This window comes from Parasteatoda tepidariorum, chromosome 6 (genome assembly GCF_982258835.1).
Source record: "Parasteatoda tepidariorum strain Cologne lab strain chromosome 6, Ptep-v5.0, whole genome shotgun sequence".
Taxonomy (NCBI): Eukaryota; Metazoa; Arthropoda; class Arachnida; order Araneae; family Theridiidae; genus Parasteatoda; species Parasteatoda tepidariorum.
The window spans coordinates 108,489,878-108,512,626 of record NC_141760.1 but is presented as its reverse complement, the minus strand read 5'-3'; the positions used below and the strand labels follow the sequence as shown (position 1 = coordinate 108,512,626).

Below are 22,749 nucleotides of genomic sequence, written 5' to 3'. Positions count from 1 at the left end.
ATTATTGTATGGCTTATTGCAATTTTTTATAATCATAATTATTAGTAGGTTTGATAGTTATTTTCATAACTTCTTAAGTGATCAGTAACAGAGTTAACTATTTTTTTATTCATTAACTAAATCATATATTATCATTATGCTTTTTAGAATTGAAAGACTTTTGGCTTGTTCATTACCTCATAAAGGGGCCACTTGCTTAAACAATTGTAATTTTATTTAATAATTATTCTAGTAAAAATCATATTAAATAATAGGATCAAATATTATCAATTATTCATATTGTTAAAATTAGCTTGATTTATTTAAAATGATTTTAAGCATTCCAGTATTATATTCATATAAATATTCGGGTAGAAATAAATATCTGGCTTTGTTTGTGCATCATGAATCCAAGTTATTTTCCAGCTATTTTTTTTGTGGCAATTATTGCTATGCATTAAAATTATGATTTAAAAATTTTGATTTTTATTACAACATGCAAATTTTTTTTATTCGGGTTATTATATTTTCGGGTAATTTATTATATTCGGGTAGAAATAAATATCTGGCTTTGTTTGTGCATCATAAATCCAAGTTATTTTTCAGCTATTTTTTTTGTGGCAATTATTGCTATGCGTCATAATTTAAAAAATTTCGATTTTTATTACAACATGCAAATTTTTTTAAGTAATTACATTCAAAATGACTTAATTTGAGTTCAATGCTGGAGCGATTGATGCCATACATTTTAGTATTGTACAAATCCATCAATTAAAATTTTTTATAAGTTTTTATTATTTATTTATATTTTTTAAAAGATATATTTTTTCTCCTATTATTCTATGGGTAAGAAATTGAGAAACATAAACAAATTTACTAGAAAGGTCAAAGCACATCAGAAGACATGTTGTCACATTTTTGATGCTCTGCAGAGTTGATGGTTCTGCTTTTTTTTTGGTAGCCCTACTTTAGAACACTTTATGGGAGAAGAGTTTAAAGAGGACCAATATCGCACACCCTCCTTCCATTTGCTGGATGATCTATGTGGTTGCCCACCCACTTACTGACTATAGCCAGTAATGCTTCTGGGTTGCCACTCCACAGGGAGAACATGGAAAACCTGTAAAATATAGGGAATTTAAAAATCAACTGAAATAACAGGAAGAGAAATTTTTATTTTTTCTTTACAAACTGGGAAAATACAGGGACAAAATGGTAATTTTGTTTCTTATTTCCGTCTTTTAAAAAATGGTGACCTCTCAAAGCATGGGGGTGTTTTAGTTACCGTATATTCTGGCGTATAACGCGCACTTTTAATACAAAAAATAACATTGGAATTTACGAGTGCGCGGTATACGCCGAATATAAAAAATTATAGATTAAAAATTTTTTAAATACTATAGAAAAATACTTTTATTTTGAAGAAATGACATACCTTTGCCTATATACTTTATTGATTTTCGTTATTACATAAATAGTTAATTATATTCATCTTCCGTTATTTCTTCAGGCGCGTCATCACAATCTGTTTCGTCTTCATCATCTGTGTTACCCTCATCCATAAATAAACAGCCATCTTCTGATCCGACCAGATTATTTGAAATACTGCATTTTGTGAATGATTTTCTAACCATCTCAGGCTTAATTTCATCCCATGCTTTTAATATCCATTCGCACACTGTTTCCAAACTTGCAAGACGCATATGTCCTCCTTTCGTAAAGGTTTTCTCGCCCTCCAACATCTAAGTGTTCCACTGTTTTTTTAAATTGGCTTTAAATGGTTTGTTTAAGCATACGTCCAATGACTGAACTAATAGTGTCATTCCGCCCGGAATAACTGCCATATCGGTGTTACATTCTTTCAACAATTTTTTTGTATTATCTGTAAGGTGGGACCTAAACATGTCCCACACTAAAAGGCTCTCTGGTTTTCTATAGATACTAGACGAAATATTGCACATGTACAATCCAAATTTTCGTGCGCGTTATACGAAGAGTATATCTTAAAATTTAAAAAAAGTTATTAGAAATTATGAGTGCGCCGGAATATACGGTATACTAAACTATTTAATTTACTATTGCATTATTTAAGTATGTCCAGCTGTTCCTTTTTTCTACTTAGTTTTTCCCTCAATTAAAATTAGTATAGTTAGCCCAATAATAGCTGGCACAAGAGCACATTAATTGTGTTTCCTTTTAATATATTGTGTATAATATGTTCAGGAAAAACACAGGGAATTTTTTTTTAGAGATATCAGTGGCACCCAACGCTTGACTTTGGTTATTTACTTGGAATCGTTTCTTTAGACTAGTCTACTGTGAGACCAGTCTTTATAAATTAAACATATCATTCAAATTTTAAAAATAAATGTGTTTTTTTTAAAATCATTTAATAATGAAACCTTAACTATTTTTTGCTTGTAATTTTTTTCATTTAACGCATACTTTTTCCTTTTATCTTTAAAAATTTCTTTATTCATGGGAATGTTTTCCTTTTTTAGACGAATTGGAGGTGGACTGGATTTAATTATGGATTGGATCTTGTTGTAAACTATAGTAGAGGGTAATATTACATGTGCATTTTTTCTCTATTTTTTGCCAGCCAGATGGTCGAGCAGTTAGCGTGCCTGATTGCAAAGCTAATGGCTGCAGGTTTGAATCCTGCTCAGGGCACGGATGTTTCTCTCTGTGTGATGTGTGAATGTGGCCTACACTATGAACGTGTGTCAAGGGTAACATTGCTTGCCTCCGTGAATTTGCTTCACAGGTGACCATCGGGTAACGATAAATGAGCTACACTTCCGGTAACTTAAATGACAAAGAATGATAAGTTCAGTGCCTGACGTTAAACAAAAATTATTTATGATACTTTTTTAAAATTTATAATATTTTTAAAATATATGTAATAAATATATATCTTCCATAACTTTATGATACACAATGCAGTCTTATCCAAAATTTTACCCTGATTTGTACATTAAAGTTACGCATTCTACGAGAATACTCTTTTAATATTCAGAGAAAAGTGAATATTAAAATGGTGTAAATAGTTTTAGTTCCTATTTTGCTTTATTTTTTCTGAATTTCAAAAACAAAATTTTTATCTACTCTAATATTCAATACCCTACAATTATGATGCATTGTTTTTTTCTTCTCAGTAACGGCAGTTACTGAACTTTCGTTCTTCACCTTGAAAGATGCCGGAAGCGTTGCTAATTTAACGTTACCCAGTGGGCACCCGTGAACCTAAGTCACGGAGGCGAGCAACATTATTCACGCCGCATTGCCACAAATACTCTTTCATAGGGTGGGCCACATTCACACATCACACACAACAGATGACTGCACAAGGAGAGAAACATCCATGCCCAAAGCAGGATTCGAAACATCAGCCATTGGCTTCGCAGTCAGGCACGCTAACTGCTCGGCCACCTGGCCGGCTATGATGCATTGTAGGGCATTATATGTTTAATATGATGATGATTTTTGACTAAATGGTATTTTAAACCTCTCACTGAAAGTTTTTGATCTTTGTATGACCTAAAAAGAAATGAAGTGAAATTTTTAGAAGCCACTTTTATTAGTATAAGTAAGAAAGCATATTAATTTTTACTACTAATTATAGTTTGTGTATCTAGATTATTATTCCTTACTTAAGTAGACATGTCAAAAATATTTCTGTATCAATTTAAAAAATTATATATATAAAGGAATTAGAAAGTGAAAAAAACTGTGAAAAAACTTTTGATCTTAAGTTTTTAGCCTACAAAAATGCAATCTTGATAGTTTCGGGAATTGACCTGAATCAATCGACAATATTTGAAGTTATAAAATCCAACGATAAATTTTTTTTTTTAGTAAAATTCCTTTTGTTATGAATTTTTGTGAATTCTGTAAATATGGTTAAGATATGAAGAAAGTTTTTTGTATTTTGTGAAAGTTTGAAGAGCAAAATATAATGATATAATATGATATAATAATTTAAACTAACTTTAAAAGCAAGAGCAAAAATGTAACTTACAGGAGTTTTTAAAATAGTCATCAGCAAGTTTATCAATTTCCATCCCTTCAGTTAGCACACAATCACTTTCCTTTTGAAAAACCCACTATAAAAAGATTTGTAACATTAGTAAAATAAAAACAGCAACCACTATCTAACAAGGCCTTGCAGTGAGACATCTTTTTTTTTTTTTCTTTAAGGAAAATTCAAATATTTTTAAATTAGTAAACATATATTTGACTACAAAATGGGAAAATTACAAGTAAAAAATGATAGTTTTCTCATTATTAAGTACAATTAAGGCTCATTCAAGTATTATGCTAGCACTTAGCAGTGGGGGTTTACATTTGCTTATTTTTGTGGACAAGTGAAGAGGAGGAGTACGAGCAATGAGACATTAAAATCTTCTTATTTTCAACTTTTATAAAAAAAAAATAAACTGAAAAAATTTACACTTGGAAAAATTCAAATGTGGGGAAAGAAAAATTGAAAAAAAAAATTCCTTAAATAAATTTCAAAAAATTTGATTGGAAAATATTCAAAAATCAAATATTTTTTAATCAGTTTTATGCAATTCTATTTTAAAATCGTTAGCATTGACAAGAGAAAGAAAACAATCATCAAGTATCTTTTCTCAAAATCTATCACAAAACATGTTGTTTTTTCGATTGCACAAAAGCTTATAGATTACTCGCTTCATAGTAAACAAATTGATGTTCACAACTTTGTTTTATGTTTAGTATAAAATTATGTACTAAATTTATAAAAACGAGCTAAACAATGTTAAAGTGATTAATTATAAAAAAAATTCTAAAAATTAATGGCATTAACACCGATTTAAAACAGAAATTAAGCATAGCATTGAGAAAAAATAAATGATATATAAAAGGAATTTATAACTTAAACAAAACAAATAAATTTCTCATCTTAGGATAATATAACAATAATTTAAAAAGCAATTACCTGTTTGAGTAGAAGGTATATGAAAATTCTGTTTGTATCACAATGAGATCAGGCGATTTAATAAGGCTAGTCATCAAATCACAGCTAGAATAACAAAAATTCAGAGTTAATGCTGGTATACATTTAAAAGCCCTTTTGAAGAAGAAGAAAAAACAAGAGTTTCTGATTTATAGATTTTATTTTCTGATAAAAATACACAATGCATTGGAGTACTGTAATTTCACGGAGATACTCCTCAGCGGTATTGATTTAAAACTTGAAAATTTAGTAAGAAGGCGTATCTAACCTATGGGTATGACTTTTCTTTTCTTCTTTAGAAAATTTTGCTTTTTAGAAGCCCCACTGAAAATTTCATCATAATTTTTTTCAATAAACCTATTTTGCTCTGATTCAGGGAGTTCTGATTTTAAAAGATTTTAAGTGAAATGATATGTAAATATAGAGATATGTGATATCTAAATAAATTATTCTTTAATTTTCCTTTTGAACAAAAATTGTTTAGCTTTATCGTTTATTTCTAAAGCAATATTCTGGATTGCTGATTTAAAAGTAAAATCGTTTCATTTTTATTTTTAACAATTTTAATGGTTTTTGATATCTTAATTATTTTATTAATACTTTAATGGTAACTACAAATTAAAATTAGCAAAACTTAGTTTTACTTGGAAAGTTAATGAAATCTATTTTGTATACCAGGATTGTTTCTATTTTTTTGTATATTCAATATCCTTTTATTCGTTTTTATTTAACTATTTAAATTATTGCATTGTTAGAACATGTGTTAAGAATTAGTAGTCAGGAGTTAAAAGGAAAAATTTTTACATTAAAATTAATATGTATTATCTGAGAATAGCCCTTAAGCGATTAAAAGAAAAAAAAATTGCGTGCATAATGTAAAGAGGAACAAATCTGCGTAACTTGTGATACATTATAGATTTTTATTATATCTCTTTTGATAATGAGCTAATAATTATTTATTTTGGAAGGTGATTAGATTAAATTATTTTAGATTAAATTATTTTAGAAGATTAAATTATTTTAAAGCTTGGTACTGTCACTAGTCTGTAAAACAATTAATATAAAAAAAAAATTTAAGTCAATTCCTACTTAGGTCCACAAAGAAAAACTGTATTTTAATTACTTTTTATTAAATAATTACAATTTTTTCTCTCATATAAACTAAAATTAATTAATTAAATTTAATGAATGAATTAATGTTTGAAAAAACTGTATTAACATTAAGTGTCATCCACTACAAATTTTAAAAATTTTTATTTGAACTTGAGTGGATGAATAAAAAGTATTTTATTAACGATTGAAAATTTGAACAAGATGAAGAGTGTGAACTAATAGTAAGAATTAAACAATTTTTGAGCAATGGAATTGAACAAACTGATTTATTACACACTATTTACTTACCACCAGGTATTATATTGTCACGCTCAATTATAGTCAAATCCAGTGAGTGACTGATTAAATTTCTCAATCTTAGAGCAAAGAAGGCCTCTTTATATTTTTCTCCCTTTTCAGTCATAAGAAATGGCATTGTATCTACAAAAAAATAGTAGAGTAGAAAGATTACAAGCAAAAAAGATTGTTAAAAAAGAATTGAAGTTTAAAAAAACAATCTAAAGATGCTGCAAAATTATAATACATACAACTATACATAACACAGTTATGATAACTATATTGTATAGACAAAATTGAAAATTGTTTTTGGTCGAGTGAAATGAAAATAATCATAATAATGAAATAAATAATCCCAAAAAACTGAAGTGGTAAGATATTACCTGATTAAAAAGCTTTATTTGCTTCGAAAATGTATTAAAAGTAAATAATAGTACATTTTCAAGCTATTCGAAAATAAAAGCAATTCGAAAATGTAAGCAATTCGAAAATAAAAGCTCATTTTCAAGACTCGCCAGATGTGAATCAGAAGAAACTAAAAGTGATTTGAAAAATTAAAACGTAAAGTTTGCCAATGGAAAAATAAAGATGAGAAAGAAAACTAGAAAAACCTCGATAACCGAGAAAAAAAGCACAGTGGGCGAGTGTTGCAAATTAAGGTAAAGTGCATTTTCATGCTCTATGAAGAGGTGGTGTTGAGGAACTAATGTCGAATCAACATTCATATCAATAATGAATAATATTATTTTAATAACTTTTATTTCTTATCATTCACATTTGGCAAGTCTTGAAAATGAGTGCCTATTTTTAAAGCACTCAAAACCTGTTGACTGTTATTCACTTTTTTTGATATTTTTGAAGTGTTTAATTGGATAAAATAATAATAATTATCCATGTTGAACATTTTTCTTATTGTAACCTTTTAACTTATTGTAAAATAAGAATTGTTTAACTGAAGCATCATCATCATTGAATGTGCCTTTTTTTCACATTTAGAACCGTTTCATTATCCAGAGTGCAGGAGGCTTCAAACTTAAGGCACAATTATGAATATCGAACACTAATAGAACTCATGTATAAAGACAAAAAACGACACATTATGTATAGTATTGGTGTTTATTCTCTTGACAAGAATGGTAAAGTTTACCGCAAACAAAAAACTGGACTTAAAAGTGTTATGTTGGAATTTGGAAAAGTGAGTTCTTTACTTTTATGTCTCTAGCAGTTTTTTTTTTCTCTAATAGGATTTCATTTTGTTCGCAAAATATTAAATTTACAACTTTTCCAACAAGAAATACATCGATATGAAAGGAATTTGCCCCATTAAGCTCTTTATTGTTTTATTCTGAGATTAGGCATTTTATTTTGCCCTTAAATGTTATATTGTGGAAATACCAGAAATGTCAGAATGTTGGCAAGGCTAGAAAATTGTTTTTTTTCTTCAGGTATTAGATTTTAAAGGTAATCAAAATTAAAACATGCATTACTCAATTAAAATATTAATTAAATAAATAATAAATAACATCAATTTTTGTACAATAATGATTTGCTTTTATTTAAATAACATTGAATTGAGCGAAGAATGTTTTGTAAGATAAAATAAATATCATTTAAAAAATATCTTTGGAAAATTAAAAGTAATACATATGATAAATTGAACTTCATGAGTTACAAAATTTTTTTCTCCTCTTTTTTTTAATTATAGGAAAGACATTTAGACATTAGGAATGACATTAGACATTTTTTATTCTAAAAAATAGTCTATAGTTACTGAAATCTGTAAGATTATCGGAATTACATTTATACTAAAGTATTAAAAAAAAAGTAGTTTGAATTTTCTTTAAAATTCATATTCAGAAATTTATTATTAATTGATTTTATACTCTAAAGAAATTTCAATAATGAATTACTGTTTTTTTTTTTTTTTCCAAATCCAAATAACTGCAAATAAATTAAGCTTTGAAAAATCATTGTTTGGAAGTGAGCCGTGAGAGGAAATTTTTACCTTTAACGCTGAAAGGGACACCAGTATGTCCATGTTGGTTTTCCGAACCCTAAATTATTAAAAAGCTGACTATAATATTTTTCATTTATTATTTTTATTTTATATTATTTAGGTGCCTAGAAACACTGTGTTATTTAAGCAGCTATTTTCATGCTTTAAGCTACTAAAAGCAACTAGTATTTTGTTCATTCTTTTTTTCTGTGTGGCAACCCTGTATTATTATATAGCTTGTATTTTATATACAGTATATATATATTTTTTTCTTCTGTTTTGCATTATTATCTAATTATATTTGTCTTAAATCACTGAAATATTATTAATAATCTTCAGAGTTCTCCCTAGGAATGAAAAAGGCAGGGTGCTTTCTCATAGAAAAGAGCACTCACCCCCATTAAAATTTATCAGAAGAAGTTAATTGAAAGGAAAAAAATAATAATTAATTGATAAATTTTTTATTATTATACTGTAAGTTGAAAAGTATGAGGAAATGAACAGTTAAAGGTGCATTTTTAAATAAAAGGTACTTATTTAAAAAAATAATTCTGAAATTGAAAGTAACTAAAAAATTCATTTACATCCTCCCTCCCCAAAAAGAGAAACCATAAATATTACTGTAAAAATAACTATAAACTGAGATAATTTTACGAGTGTGTAATTATTATTAAAAAGGTATTTATTCAACAAAATTCTGAAATTAAAAATAACTAATAATTCATTATAATCCCCTTCCCTGCCAAAAAAAACTAATAAAAATTTAACCAGTTGAGAATAATGCTAATAAAATAAATATTTGCGCTAATATTGCTAATAAAATAAATATTAAGCTTGCTTAACAAGTGAACTGATTAGAATTAGATTTTAGTTACTTCCTGTTATTTTCAATATGTTAGAAAAATATACTTTTCCTGAAAGAAATCTTAACTCTGGTTAACAGTTAAAAAACTACGGTGTGTCTAGGTGAATCTATTGAGGACACCAGGTTTTAATTGGTGTGAAGAGATTATCATTTATTTTTTTCACAAAGGGCAAAGGTGATGTGTTTATAGTTATGAAAGGGTGTATGCCCCTTCTAAAAACGCTTAGGGAGAACACTGAATCTTTTTAAAAGAACTTTTTTTTAATACTAATTAACGCATTAATTTGTGGTCTCATGAACTGTTTTTAGCAAAAATCTGTTATGACTTTTGAGTGTGACATGAAGTTTCCCATCTTGTTCAGTGCCAACTTCCTAGTTACCACTCCGCCAGATATAGCCAATGAAAATAAACTTCAGGGAACAACATCCTCAGTGCAATAATTCCTGTAAGAAAGTTTCTTTTTTTTCCCTTAAGATGTTAAATTTTAAAAATCTAATGAATCTCATTTAAATTAAAGTACCTCACTAGCTAAATCTCTTTTACATAATAATTGTCAATATGCTTTTTTCTAAGTGTTTAATTAATTGTAATACAACATAACGCATTTTTAAATATTGTGATTTATATACAGGAGATTTTTATAACGCAGAAATCTAATGAATCACATTTACATTAAAATACTTGACCAACTAAATCTCATTTAAATAATAATCGTCAATATGCTTTTTTTTTTAAAAGTGCTTAATATGTGAATAGTAATGCAACATAATATATTTTTCAATATTGGGATTGAGATATGTAAGATTTTTATAAAGCAAACTTTTGAAACACAGGGCTTTAGGTTTCATGGAATTTTATTATTAACTTGTCAAACATTTTAATTTTTACTTTGTAATCCTAACTTTTTTTATTGAAGCAAAAAGTTTTAGTACAATATGTTTGTAATACTAACAAATTGAAGGCTGTCTGGCAAACGTCTTAAGTGAAAAAGTAATTGCGCTAGATTAAAAGACATTTAATCGAATCAAAAATCAGCCATCTATTAACACGCACACCCTGCATTAATATTTTTAAACTGTGGTTATAAAATTTTATTTCCATGTAATAGATGTGTATATTGGTTGATAAGGAGGGAAAAAATAGCTTAGTATGAAAGTTTTTAAAAGTGTCGCTATGGACAATTACAGCATCCTTTATTTTTTTTATTTTCAATCCTAACTTATTGGGAATTCTATCCTGAAACTGAATATTTAACTGTGTTTTCCTCAAGCGTTTATTTATTTACGTATTAAACACTTACATTGCTCCAAAAGGCCTCTGTAAGTTATCAGTGTTTTCACTACAGCGCGAGAACGCGAGAATCTCGCATATTTTTTTATATTCTCGCATTAAAAAATGATTACCGCGAGAAATTCGCGCATTCTATAAACCAATTTCAAAATTCGCGAATTTCTCGCATTTTGAAAAAAAATTTCTCATTTCCGCCATTTAGAATAAAATCCGTTTCACTTTTCTTCCTGGATCTTTTATTATTTTCAACATCTGCCCCATTATCTAGCTTCCCTATTTACCAGTATAGTTCAGAACCTTTAAGAACAACAGAACACCATCCTTCCGAACCACGGAACCTCTTTCAGAACGCATTTCTCTGCAACCACGTGTTTACCGTAGGTAAGGTTTCTTCATGTAAGACGTTCAAATTTTTTGCTCGTTAATGTAAGATGGACAAATACCTTGTAAAGCCAATATCTTCTACTCCGAAACGGACAAATGAAAATGAAACAAATGTGAGTAGAAACGATCAAAACGAAACAAATACGTATTTGAGCAACCTAATGAGAATAGCTGATGAAAAAGTAAATGTAGAACATTTTCCATATGATGATGCAGCAAAAATATTCAATGCTTTAAAAATTAGAAGATGTTAAAAATGCATTATAATTAAAGAAATTTTTTTTTTCAAGTCTCTCTGTGTTTTTTTTTTTTTTTAATTTTTGAAATCTCACTTAACTTTTTGAAATCTGACCCTGTTTTTGAGAAAGGGTGAGAAATTCTCACCCATTTTTTTTCTGAGATGAAAACACTGGTTATACAATCAAAAACAATTCCTGATTGGTTAATTATGCTATCCCTGATTGGTTATGACGTCACGAGTGCTGAAAGAAAACATGACGCCTCCATCTGCTAAGGCTATTTCAATGCTTATTTAGTTTTGATATCACTAATATCGTCTGAACATTCTTTGTATATTACTAGAAAAAAGTTTTGTGAATTAAATTTGACAAAATTAATTTAATTGACAGTGTGGGCAAAATGAAAAAATGATTTTGAAATCGTCAAACTTTATCGCTAAAATAGTTATTCAGCTTTTCACATAGTTATTCAGCTTTTCAAAATTTATTTTTGGATGAAATCAGTGGTGTTAAAGTTCTCAGAAAATATTATTTTATTCTACTTATTTTTTAAGTTAAAACAATGCTCAATTATAGCCTAATTACTTAATTAAAATCAGTCGGAGATAGAATAAATATAGGGTGGATGATTTTATTATCCGGTATTGCATTAAAAAATCCGTGTTTTCATAAATCTAGTCTAATGAAAAACAACGATCCATCATCGTTATATGTGCTAATTTTAAATATACCAGTAATAAAATTTCGATTTTTTTTTCCCTTCCTTTTACTAGAGTTATTTTTATTTTTTTTAAAGTAAATATTTACTAATGCAGCTTATTTTTAATTCTTTCACTATGTATTAAATATTTAAATACACAAATTCTGAATAAATAGGAATTTAGTTATAGTTGGAAATTATTTTTATTTTTAAATTTATAAAATTTAATTCCTCTTTTTGCAATATAGTATCTACAAAGTATGGTTATTGATAACTTTTCTCCGTATTTCTGCAAACTATTTGTGAGTGTTTGTGAAGAAGAATTCTAAAATAGTAAAATTAATGCATTATACATTTTAATCAAAAGAAATTTAATTTAAATAGGTGAAAAAAATCTCAAATTAATCATTCGGTGCTGAAAATGAAGCAACACTTTCACGAATCTACTTCATTGAAACATATCTGTCCATCATCATAATCACCGTTACAATCTTATTCTTAAAATTTCACTTAATGAAATTTAATTAGCCACATAATTTCAGAGAATATCATTAAGCTAGACGTTTTTGTTTCATTAAAGCTAAAGAATTAAAAACAATTCTCCAAAATTAAAAGAAACTCTAATTTTGATATCGTCCTCAACATTTTTATACTTTGAGTAAATAGGAATTTTGCTATATCAAATTTTTTTTTATATATATATTTATAAAATTTAATTCTTGTTTCTGTTTTGCAGAACTAAATAAATGCATATTCTTTATTTAAATACTCTTAAAACATAGATTAATGTTAATTAAAATAATGTGAATTAAATCAACTGGAATAAATTAATTTCTTTTTTTTTCTTTTAATTTATTATTTTTTTCTTTTTCCAAAATCACAATGATCATAATTTTTTCCAAAAGACTGCTGCAATGCTTAAGATAATTCCCTGCATTAAATTCAAACTAGAATAAATACATAAAAAAAATTAATAACTTAAGCTTTCCTATATTTTTAAAACTTAAAACTATTCTTTATAAAAAATTTATTCAACATTTTTTTTCACTTAAAATGAGAATAAATCTTCAAAAGGAATTTGAAATATATTTTTAAATTAAGATTGACACGGTTAAAAAAAAATGAAAGAACAAATTTATTTTGTATTTATAAGGCATCATTTTTATAAGTTATATCAGACATCCATAATTCATGCTAACACCTTTTTTAATGAACTAGAAAATTTCGTCAACTATTACCAATGTTATAGTGTATACCATTGAAATTTAAAATATTATAAAAATACGTTGTATTAAGCCCACATTTTAATTATAAATTAGAGCACAATTTATTATACATATCTTCGTTCTCACATAGTTATTTACCATCTTAAATAGTTGGATTTAATTACGAAAATTCAAACGAAAGCAAGAACGCAATGGCTTTCTCACCACAGTGACTATAAACGAACGGCAGATGGGCACGGGTGACGTCAATTCATGAATAATTATGCGACTTCCCGTTTCAGACTAGCACGAAAGTGTTTTTTCCTTAAGAATAGCTAAATAATTAGTGCTCTTAGAAAAGTAATGAAATGTTTTCTGGTAGTTTTGAGGGATTCTGAATCCATTAAGATTTTTTTTAAAAATTGACTGTAACTGTCCATTCAATGCATTAGTTCTATTAATAAATAGTTCACTAATCTGTAAGCTCTTATTATTTTAAATTAATTTTTAAGAAAGAAAAAGAAATATAGAAATAAAAATATTTAGAATTTTTTGTACGGTAAATTAGGTGGGAATTATAGAGGCTACACGAAAAATAAAAGTAAAGAAACTGAAAGAAATAAAACTTTAATAACTTGTGATGATTTCATCATTTTTGACAAAAACTATCTTTCGATTCCACTTTCACGATGCAGTTACTTTCGTTGCAATAAAAACGTTGTTAGCACTGCAACACTGATGCTTATTTTTCAGTATATTTTCAAATTCTGTTACAAGAAATTTATTTACTATCTTTATTTTTTTTTTATTTATTTGCTTTAAATGCTGATTACTAGAGCCCGGATTTTGATGACCTAAAAATCTCAACCAATGCCCTTAAAAAGTGCAAAAAATGCCCTTAAAAAGGGCAAAAAATGCCCTTAAAAAATGCAAAAATCGCGCAAAAAATGCCTTAAATAAAGTAAAAATATTGAATTAAAAAAATGTTTTGCTCTTTAAAATTATTATGAGTCATTTAAAAAATATAAAGCAATGCAATACTTGTTCTACGTTCATTAAAGTTTGAAAAATATGTTTTATATCCTAAAATAACAAAAAAAGGAAAATATATTGACACCAAAATATTTTTCTTTTGTAGAGAAACTTTGAGGGATATAACAACTCCCATCTCATAATATTACTAAATATCAGAATTACATTGGATTATTAATTTTTTTTGTTGATAATTTGAAATGTAAACGAGCGTCTCTTGTCTGAAAGTAAATTTTCATTCCTGCAGAAGCTTCTTTCAACCTCTACTGATGTTATAGGTGTGCACTTGAAAAAGACGGTCTCACTTACTGACAATTCTTCTTCAATTTGAAAAGATTTTGCTTCACCTGTTAATATCCTATAGCTTTTCTTCATTGTTTGAAAGCCAGTGTAATAATGAAAATTGATAAAAAATAATAAAAATTGGAAAAAATTAACCGAAAACTTTAAAAAATGCATTAAAATGCAAAATACGCCCCAAAATTTAAAGAAAAATGCCCTATAAATCTAAAAAAATGCTCTAAAGGACAAAAAATGTCCAAAAATGCAAAAAAATGCAAATGTCATAAAAATCCGGGCCTTACTGATTACTTTTTCATTCCAGAAAACACTGATTACTGCTGCCAAATTCTTAAAACGTGAATCTCATTTGTAATATATCAGCATCATTTCAACTACTGTGTGTAGTACTTCCATGTGTGTTATTCAAGTACCTGCAGAGAGTTTTGATGGAAACTGCATTTACTGGTGCTTCCAAATAAATAAATATTGTTTAATAATTTTTTTCTTATTTCCATGAAAATGTATTAAAATATTGTCTTTCAGGCTTCTTTCAGCTTTTATTTGGGGAGAGATATTGTTTAATGTCATTCCATTTGTAGGATTATTTTCATTTAGAGATTGATTGTTCAAACTATGAAACCATATTCTTTTGCTTTGAAATACTAATATAAAAATAGCAACATGCATGTTTTATACCATTTTTCAGTTTAATTTACTTATACTTAATAGAATCTATTTAAATTTGGGCATTTCCACCAATTAATGATTTCATATTTTAAGACTTGAGAGCATAAAGCAAACAGTTAAAAAGAAGAGAAAAAATTGAGCAGTTCTGATAATTTTAGTGAAAATAATTTTGGTGTTGCTTTACACTTACACTTATTCTAAATTTTATTTAGTAACTTTGATAATTTATAGTAATTTTAAAACTGGGTGTTAGGGACGTAACGCAATGTAGCAGCCAGTTTTACATTTTTCTAAAAATTATAAATTTCTAAAAGTCTCTAAAATCTGGTAAAAGTCTTAATAACACAAAAACTTATTTTTAATAAAATAATTAGAACTCAAATTTATTCAACTGAAGTACATGCTTCTGAAGTGGGGGAATTGTTCTTTTACCATTATCCAGACTGTGATTTGTAATTGCTTAATGATATCTATTGCAACAATAATTCATTACTTTAAACAGAATTTTTTTAATATATTTGAAAGATGTATAAGCGTATTTTTTTTTTGTAATTTGTTTAAAATTTAAATTTTTTTTTGATATGTTAGCATATTTATCATACAAAAGTGGACCTTTTCTATGAAGGATTAATTTCTAACAAATGTCATTAAGAAAATTTTTGTTTTAACTATCTAATAGCTTTTACACAGAATAAAATTTTTATTAAAATTTCAGCTTAACTAAAGCAATTCTTTTTATTAAATAAATAAAAAAAACTAAGGTTTTAAGGAACTTTTGGTTGTTTAAAAATAAATATTTTGTTTGCACATTCTCACATTTTTGGAAGATATTCACTCTTGGACTATAAATTAAACTCTCATCCCCAGTGTTTAAGGAAATTTTTTTTCTTCAAATAACCTCCATGACAGAACCACGGCGACATTGTCGCAGAAAGCTACTAAGTTCTTACAGAAAGATTTTTTTTCGAAAAGTAGAAGAAAAAAAATTCTTTTCATTCGAAATTTGCACATAATATTGGAATCGTGCATTAAGATATTCACTTTTTGATGTGCTCAGTTTACGCCGATCAAATCGTAAATCTATGTAATGTTTTGATTGTATTTTCGGCAGTTATTGATATTTATTTTTACGAGGATTTTAAATATACCGATATATTTCAAACAAATATGAAAAATTCTAATCATGCATTTGAATATTTACTTTTAAGGCAATAATTCTATTGAATTTTTGGCCGTTATTGCTAGCGATTTCTAAATAGTTTTTGAATCCGATATTTTTTATACGATATTATTTATTACGACAATCTAATCTCGAACCGAAACACGCATTTGAGGAGTTCGATTCGCGTAATTTCGCTGTCGATCTCCTTTTCGGCAATTATTGCTACGAATTTAATGATTTTTATTATTTTTTTAGTGAGATCATTATTTACAAAATGCGAAGAAGGAAATAACTTGTATGCCCCCCGCCAACACAACGCGTCAATATCACCCATAATATTAAAATAAAAAATTATTACATGTTCAATTAAAAAGAATATATATATGTATATATAGTTTTTTTTCTTTTCTGAACACAGCGGTTTTGTTATTCTAAATAATTAACATATATGTTAGTTATTATTAAAAGTATCTTGCAGAAAAATATTAGAGCTAAAGAGTTTTATTGCAGATAGCCCTAAAAAATTTTGCCACAGGGCAAATAACTAAACTATTTATTAAGTTTGCTGAACGCTGGAATGTATTACCTTTTAAGCAGTGATTAATTAATGCTTATACCAGGGAGCAAGATCTTGTTATTTATTTCTAAATTGAAATATTACATAGATAACAAGCATTAAATATTTTTCTAAAAACTTTAAATGTTTATAAGATTGTTTTATTAAGCGTAATTTATGTATGTTAAAATTTCTATAGTTATTTATTGACTCACTTTTTTTGTTCTTTCTATATCAGTCCAGTTATCATTAGTTCAGTTATAAAAGTCATATTACTTGCACATACACAATTTTTAAATACTAATTAGTTTTGAGTTCTTCAAAATCCTTTTTTTGCTGTTAAAACAATTAAAAAACAATTGTTTTGAATTTGTTATAATATGGTACCAAAAAAATATCCTATCAAATTTATAAGATTGGTAAATATTTTTAGGAGTTTCAAACGCATTTTTTTGTTTAAAAAAATTAATAAACTTGTATTTTTATTGTAATACAGTAAAAGGTTTTAAAGTCGATTTTTTTTATATATATTTATGTGTACTTATAGCAAAACTAGTATCCTTATTAATATTAAAATATAAAAAAAATAATAATGATAATAAAATAAAGAGAGAGAAAGAGAACATACAGTTTGTAATGCAATATCTTAATATAGCTATCTTAGTGAATGATGTTTATTTAAATTTTAAAAGATTTCTTTATAATAAGTTTGTTGCCTAAACGTATTTAAAATAATTGTTATTTATAATTCCATATTTAACTGAGAGTTGATTTAAATGTTATTAAATAATCATAACGTAATTTAGTGCTGATTTTGATTATTTTGTATGTTTAGAAGTATCTACATTTTTTTTTTTAAAAATTTATTATTTAACATAATTTCTTTATTAAGAGAATAATTATGTTGTAATCATTTTGTATTTATATTATTTTTTTTAAAGTAAATTTGTAATTTGAAGTTTTTGCACTATATATTGTTATAAAAGTGCAATTTATTCTACCAAAGTTGCTTTCATTTTTTTCCTGAATGTTGTCAAAAATTATTTTTCAGTTGAAATAAAAAAAACTTTTCTATATTTATATATATATATCACAGATTAAGAGTAATATTTTTGTGTTAACCAACAAATTGTACAAATAAAATATTAAAATGATCAGCATTTTATGATACTTGTACATAGTTACTTTTCTCAGCAGAAATAAAATAATTTATAAAATATTTATCACATTGTTAATTTTGAATTGGATTTTATAAAAGTTTTTAAGTGGCCACACTTTATGGCATAAATGGAAAATATCTCAATAATTGTGTGGCATTTATTGTGTCCCAAATTCTATGTCAAAATATTGTTATAAAATTTATTTATAATACACAACACAGTGTCTTGTTACGGAACATAATTCTGTGAATAGTATGTATATTGCATCTGTTTCTATGCTATTTAAAAATATTGTTGTAACATTTTCGTTGTATTAACACACTAATTCTGTAAATGCGTTTTGTGATTTGAGCATAAGTGCATTTTTTTTATATTATTTATGGTATTTGTTTTTCAAATTGAAAAATTAGTTTTTATTATTCTCTTAAACGCGAAGTTTGGAATTCACTGACTTTGTGACTATGAATTGCAATAAAAGCTTTTACAATGTTCTTACTAGAAATAATTTTTTTTATAAAATTATATTTGTGTGTACACATTATTTGGATTATATTTATTATATTAAACCTAATTCGTAATCAAAGTAATATATTAGTTTATAATAAATTCAGAGAATATATGTTCAAATATTTAAAAGTTTTGGGAACTCTTGTTTGAAGGATTTGACCCATTTGTGTGAAAAAGATAATTGAATAAAGCCCGAATATTTCAAACTTTTTCATAAAGCATCAATGATTCAGTTAATTCCTTACATTTGATAATATTTATATACCTATAATAATAAACCTCTTTAAATAATTTCAAATTGCATTAACTAAAAAATTAAGCCTTTTATGCTATTTTTTAAAAAAAATATTATCTTGAAGTGTGTTTTTATATATATATATATATATATATATATATATATATATATATATATATATATATATATATATATATATATATATATATATATATATTCTCTTAAATGCTAAGTTTGGAATTCACTTTGTTTGGACTTTGTAGTCTAGGCTAAGGGTTGCAATAAAAGCTTTTACAATGTCCTTGCTAGAAATATTTTTTTATAAAATTATATTTGTGAGTACACATTATTTGGTATATCTTTAGTAATATTATGCATTAAAATACTTAATAATTTTGTTTATACGAAGCAAAAAAATAAATAACATATGAAATATATAAAAAATATTAATAAATGTCGTAAAATAATTTAACTCTTTATTATAGTTTCCTCCAAAACTTACGGTGGATAAACTTGTAATAATAGATTATTAATTGATATTATTTTATTTTTAATTCTTCACAACACATTCATAAAATTTTTACTAGTTCTTTAACAGTCATTGCTGAAGCTTGTTGTTATATTTCTCTATCTCTCTTTGTCCCAAACTTCAAAGTCACAATAGCCGAGATGAGGTAAAACATTTTCCCAATCTTCATTTTAGTCCAATTTTATCTTTTTGAAACTTCTATTTAGGTGATTTTGAAACTATAGTTTTAAAAGTTAAATGGCCTAGGCCTTAGAGCATGTGCAAGAAAATTTATTTTTATATGTATATAAAATACTGTGTTATATAATTCTATTTGTTATTTTCCAACTGTGGAATCGGCTAAATATTTTAGGTAGGTGTGCACATAATTTACGTTGCACTAGAGCTATACAATGGGCTATTGGCGACTGTCTGGGCATCCTTGAGGATGATCCGAGGACATGCCATCACAATTTTCATCCTCTGCAGAGGGGATGGCTCCTTTGATTTGGTAGGCCGACGACCTGCGCACGAAGCCGAGCATTTTACGGTGGAACAGTTTAACGAGAACCCATACCATGCACCCTTGGTCCTTACGCAGGCTGATCAAAGTGGTCACTCACCCGCTTACTGACCGCAGCCAGTAATGCTTGCCTTCGGTGTTCTACTGGGACGATCAGTCCACTACGGGACTCAAAATTATTTAGGAAATTGGTCCTATCGAAACAAATGGTTTATTTCCAGCGTTGAATCAAACAATGTAGTAACGCGAGAGTAAATAAAAATGTTTCATTCGAAACTTTTCTTAAAATTGCAGAATTATTATTGTGAACTTTATGTTAATATCAGGTCAAAAATATCGCAAGAATTTTTTTGAAAAAATTATAAATTATTATGATTACCTAAAGTGCGTTTAAGAATATAATGAACAAAATAAGATTTATTAATGGATTGTCATGTTGCTAGGGATGCCCAATTGTCAATTTGTATTAAATTTATTTTTCGAGCCTCCAATTTATAAACTTGAATCTTTGTTTTTGCGGGCCGCTAAAGTTGAGATACCCTTTTCAACTGAATTGATTCCTTAACTCATTGGGAATGCGTTTAAAATTCTTTAACTTGAAGCTTTAAACTAAATTTCTTTTTTTGTTTTTAAAGCAAGAGGCTGTTTTACTAGAGAGCATTTATAAAACTATATTATTGTGAGTGACCGAAATGGGCGATTGTTGACTTCCTCCTGTGAATGTTGGAGTTCCAGGAGTTTCCTTGTCTTCTGGATTGGGTTCAAAATTATAAAGCTACGGAGTTGAACATTAGTAGTCGTAAACCCAAAAATTAGATCGGCTGTTCAACGACGAATTATACCATAAAATAAAATGACAAAGTCGCGAGCCGTGATGGCTCAGGGGATAGAGCGTTCGCCTTCCAATGAGGTGAACCGGGTTCGAATCACGGCAATGGCTGGTCGATACGAATTCCGCACCAGAGCTGCACTGACCACAGTGCTGACGTAAAATATCTTCTGTGATAGACGGATCATGGGTCAGAGTCCAATTGCCGTCAGGCTAACCGTGGGGTGGGGGTTCGTGGTTTTCCACTCCATGTAACGCAAATGCGAGTGAGTTCCATCAAAAAGTCATCCACGAAGGCAAAATTTCTTCCACTACTTTATCCAGGAGTTTTGTCTTGTTGGATTGGGTTCAAAATTATAAGAGTGGAACGTAAGAAGTTGTGAAACCAAAATTGGGTCTGCTTTTCAACGACGAATATAAATCACATGGTCGTTTTGGTAAATGTCTGAAATATATACTAGGTCTAGTTAAGTGTTCAATTCTCGGTATACATTTGCCCGGTATGCCCTACACTGATGTTTTTTTGAAGGTTCAGTGACACTGCTTGGTATTCATTTAACCGATACTCCGAACACTGATATCGCATGAAAATTACAATATCAATTAAAAAATAATATCAAATCGGATATAACAAATATTTCGGTCATTCACCAAAGCGACTATGTGAATGTCGACATTCTGTTGTTCGGTCATTCACTGTATTAAATCCAATTTGTGCAGGCAGTTGATCGTTAAGCTCTAAATCATTTAACGAATTTCTTTTACGGTAATTTATAATGGTATATTAATATACCTTAAATCAAAATAATAATTGATAAACGGTTTATAAGTTTTGACAATGATTCAAATAAGTTCATTTTAAAATGCTGCGTACTGAGTAATGTCATATAATTACATTATAATAAAGAAACAACTTTTAATTTTATTCCTAATTCAGAAAACAATCATACGCGGAAAAATAGCAGAGTAGAATAAAAATAAATATTTCTGGTAAATACCTTTAAATTTCGGATGCAAAAATACTTTACAGGAAAACAGTACCTTAATTACTTTTATTAATTTTTATACTGATGACAACCAAAGAAATATAGAAATTAATGTGGGAAATTGGATGTGGTTTTTCATCCAATGGAAAACTCATACACCACCATTAGATTTTTATACATAGTTAGAAATGGGTTTTAAATTTAAGTAAAAATTTAGTAATCGCGGTAATGTATAAATCTTAACAAAAAAGATTTGGAAGATAGATGTAATTTCTTATTAAGGGGCCGTTGTCTTGGAGAATAATTAGGGGATTTAGGAAATTCTGATTAAAGGGATGGAGGGGGTAATAAGAAAAGTGACATCCCACATTTAAAATCAGCACATTAAATATTTATAAATACTTTATATATTTTTTCATTGCTTTTTTTCATGAAAATAAATGCATATCTAATTATTACAATTGTTAATCTAACCAATGTTAACCAAAAACGTATCAAATGTTTAAAAATAAATTGTAAAACATACGTTTTTTTTTTTAATAATTTTTGAACGACTCTTAAACCAGGGTTGCCACTAGTGACTAAAATGCAACTATTTTCAGCATGAGGCGACTATGGCAAATTTTTTTGACTGAAAAGGCTAAAAAGCAACTATTTTCAGGAAAAGAAGACTATTAGGAGACTTTTCTGTACTCCTAGCGATGTGTTTTAGCATAAATTGGGTTGAAAACCTGCGGTCCACGGGATCTTCCTTCACTGTATTTCTTTTTTAAAAAAATAAAAAATTTTGAATTGCAAATTTGAGTCATCAATTTTTAATTCGTTCAATCTGCACAAATTCCATCGTAAGTCTATTTCGTTTCTCGATCGCCTTTTCAACGTAATTGTTACGAAATTTTGCATGATTTTAAAAAACCCAATTTTTAATAGGTTATTACAATGTGTGAATTTCGAATTTGAGTAATCATTTTTCATAATATATATGCATATATATTTGCTAAAATAATTATTGATAAAAGGGAAAAATTTTTTTTTGAAAAGTTATGTTTTTTTTTCAATTAAAAAGTATTTTTTGAATGAATTCTAGCAATTAAAAGTATTTAATTTTCTGCGAAAATATTAATCTTTTTATATAAAAATTTAGTGCTAGAACACTAATGTTTACATAAAAATTATCATATTGGACACCAACTTGACTAAATGGATCATGGTATGTGACAATTAGGTCATTTAATAAAATTTTAGTCATATTA

At 27.3% G+C, this 22,749-nt stretch overlaps 1 protein-coding gene and 1 long non-coding RNA gene across 2 annotated transcripts in view; one reads left to right on the top strand and one right to left on the bottom strand.

Annotated features, from left to right (window-relative positions):
* gcl (germ cell-less) overlaps positions 1-9,656 on the top strand; it is a 29,592-nt gene extending 19,936 nt beyond the window's left edge. The window contains exons 12-14 of the mRNA XM_087166424.1: positions 2,481-2,542; positions 7,346-7,544; positions 9,520-9,656. Coding sequence (XP_087022550.1) covers positions 2,481-2,542; positions 7,346-7,544; positions 9,520-9,651 — 393 coding nt within the window. The 3' untranslated portion in view covers positions 9,652-9,656. The remainder of the gene's footprint in view (positions 1-2,480; positions 2,543-7,345; positions 7,545-9,519) is intronic.
* On the bottom strand, positions 961-6,493 carry LOC110282541 (uncharacterized). The gene is made up of 4 exons (XR_002376682.4): positions 6,362-6,493; positions 4,943-5,026; positions 4,001-4,085; positions 961-1,099 (listed from the first exon to the last, which is right to left on the bottom strand). It is a non-coding gene; the product is annotated as an uncharacterized LOC110282541 (long non-coding RNA).
* Positions 9,657-22,749: the final 13,093 nt, after the last annotated feature.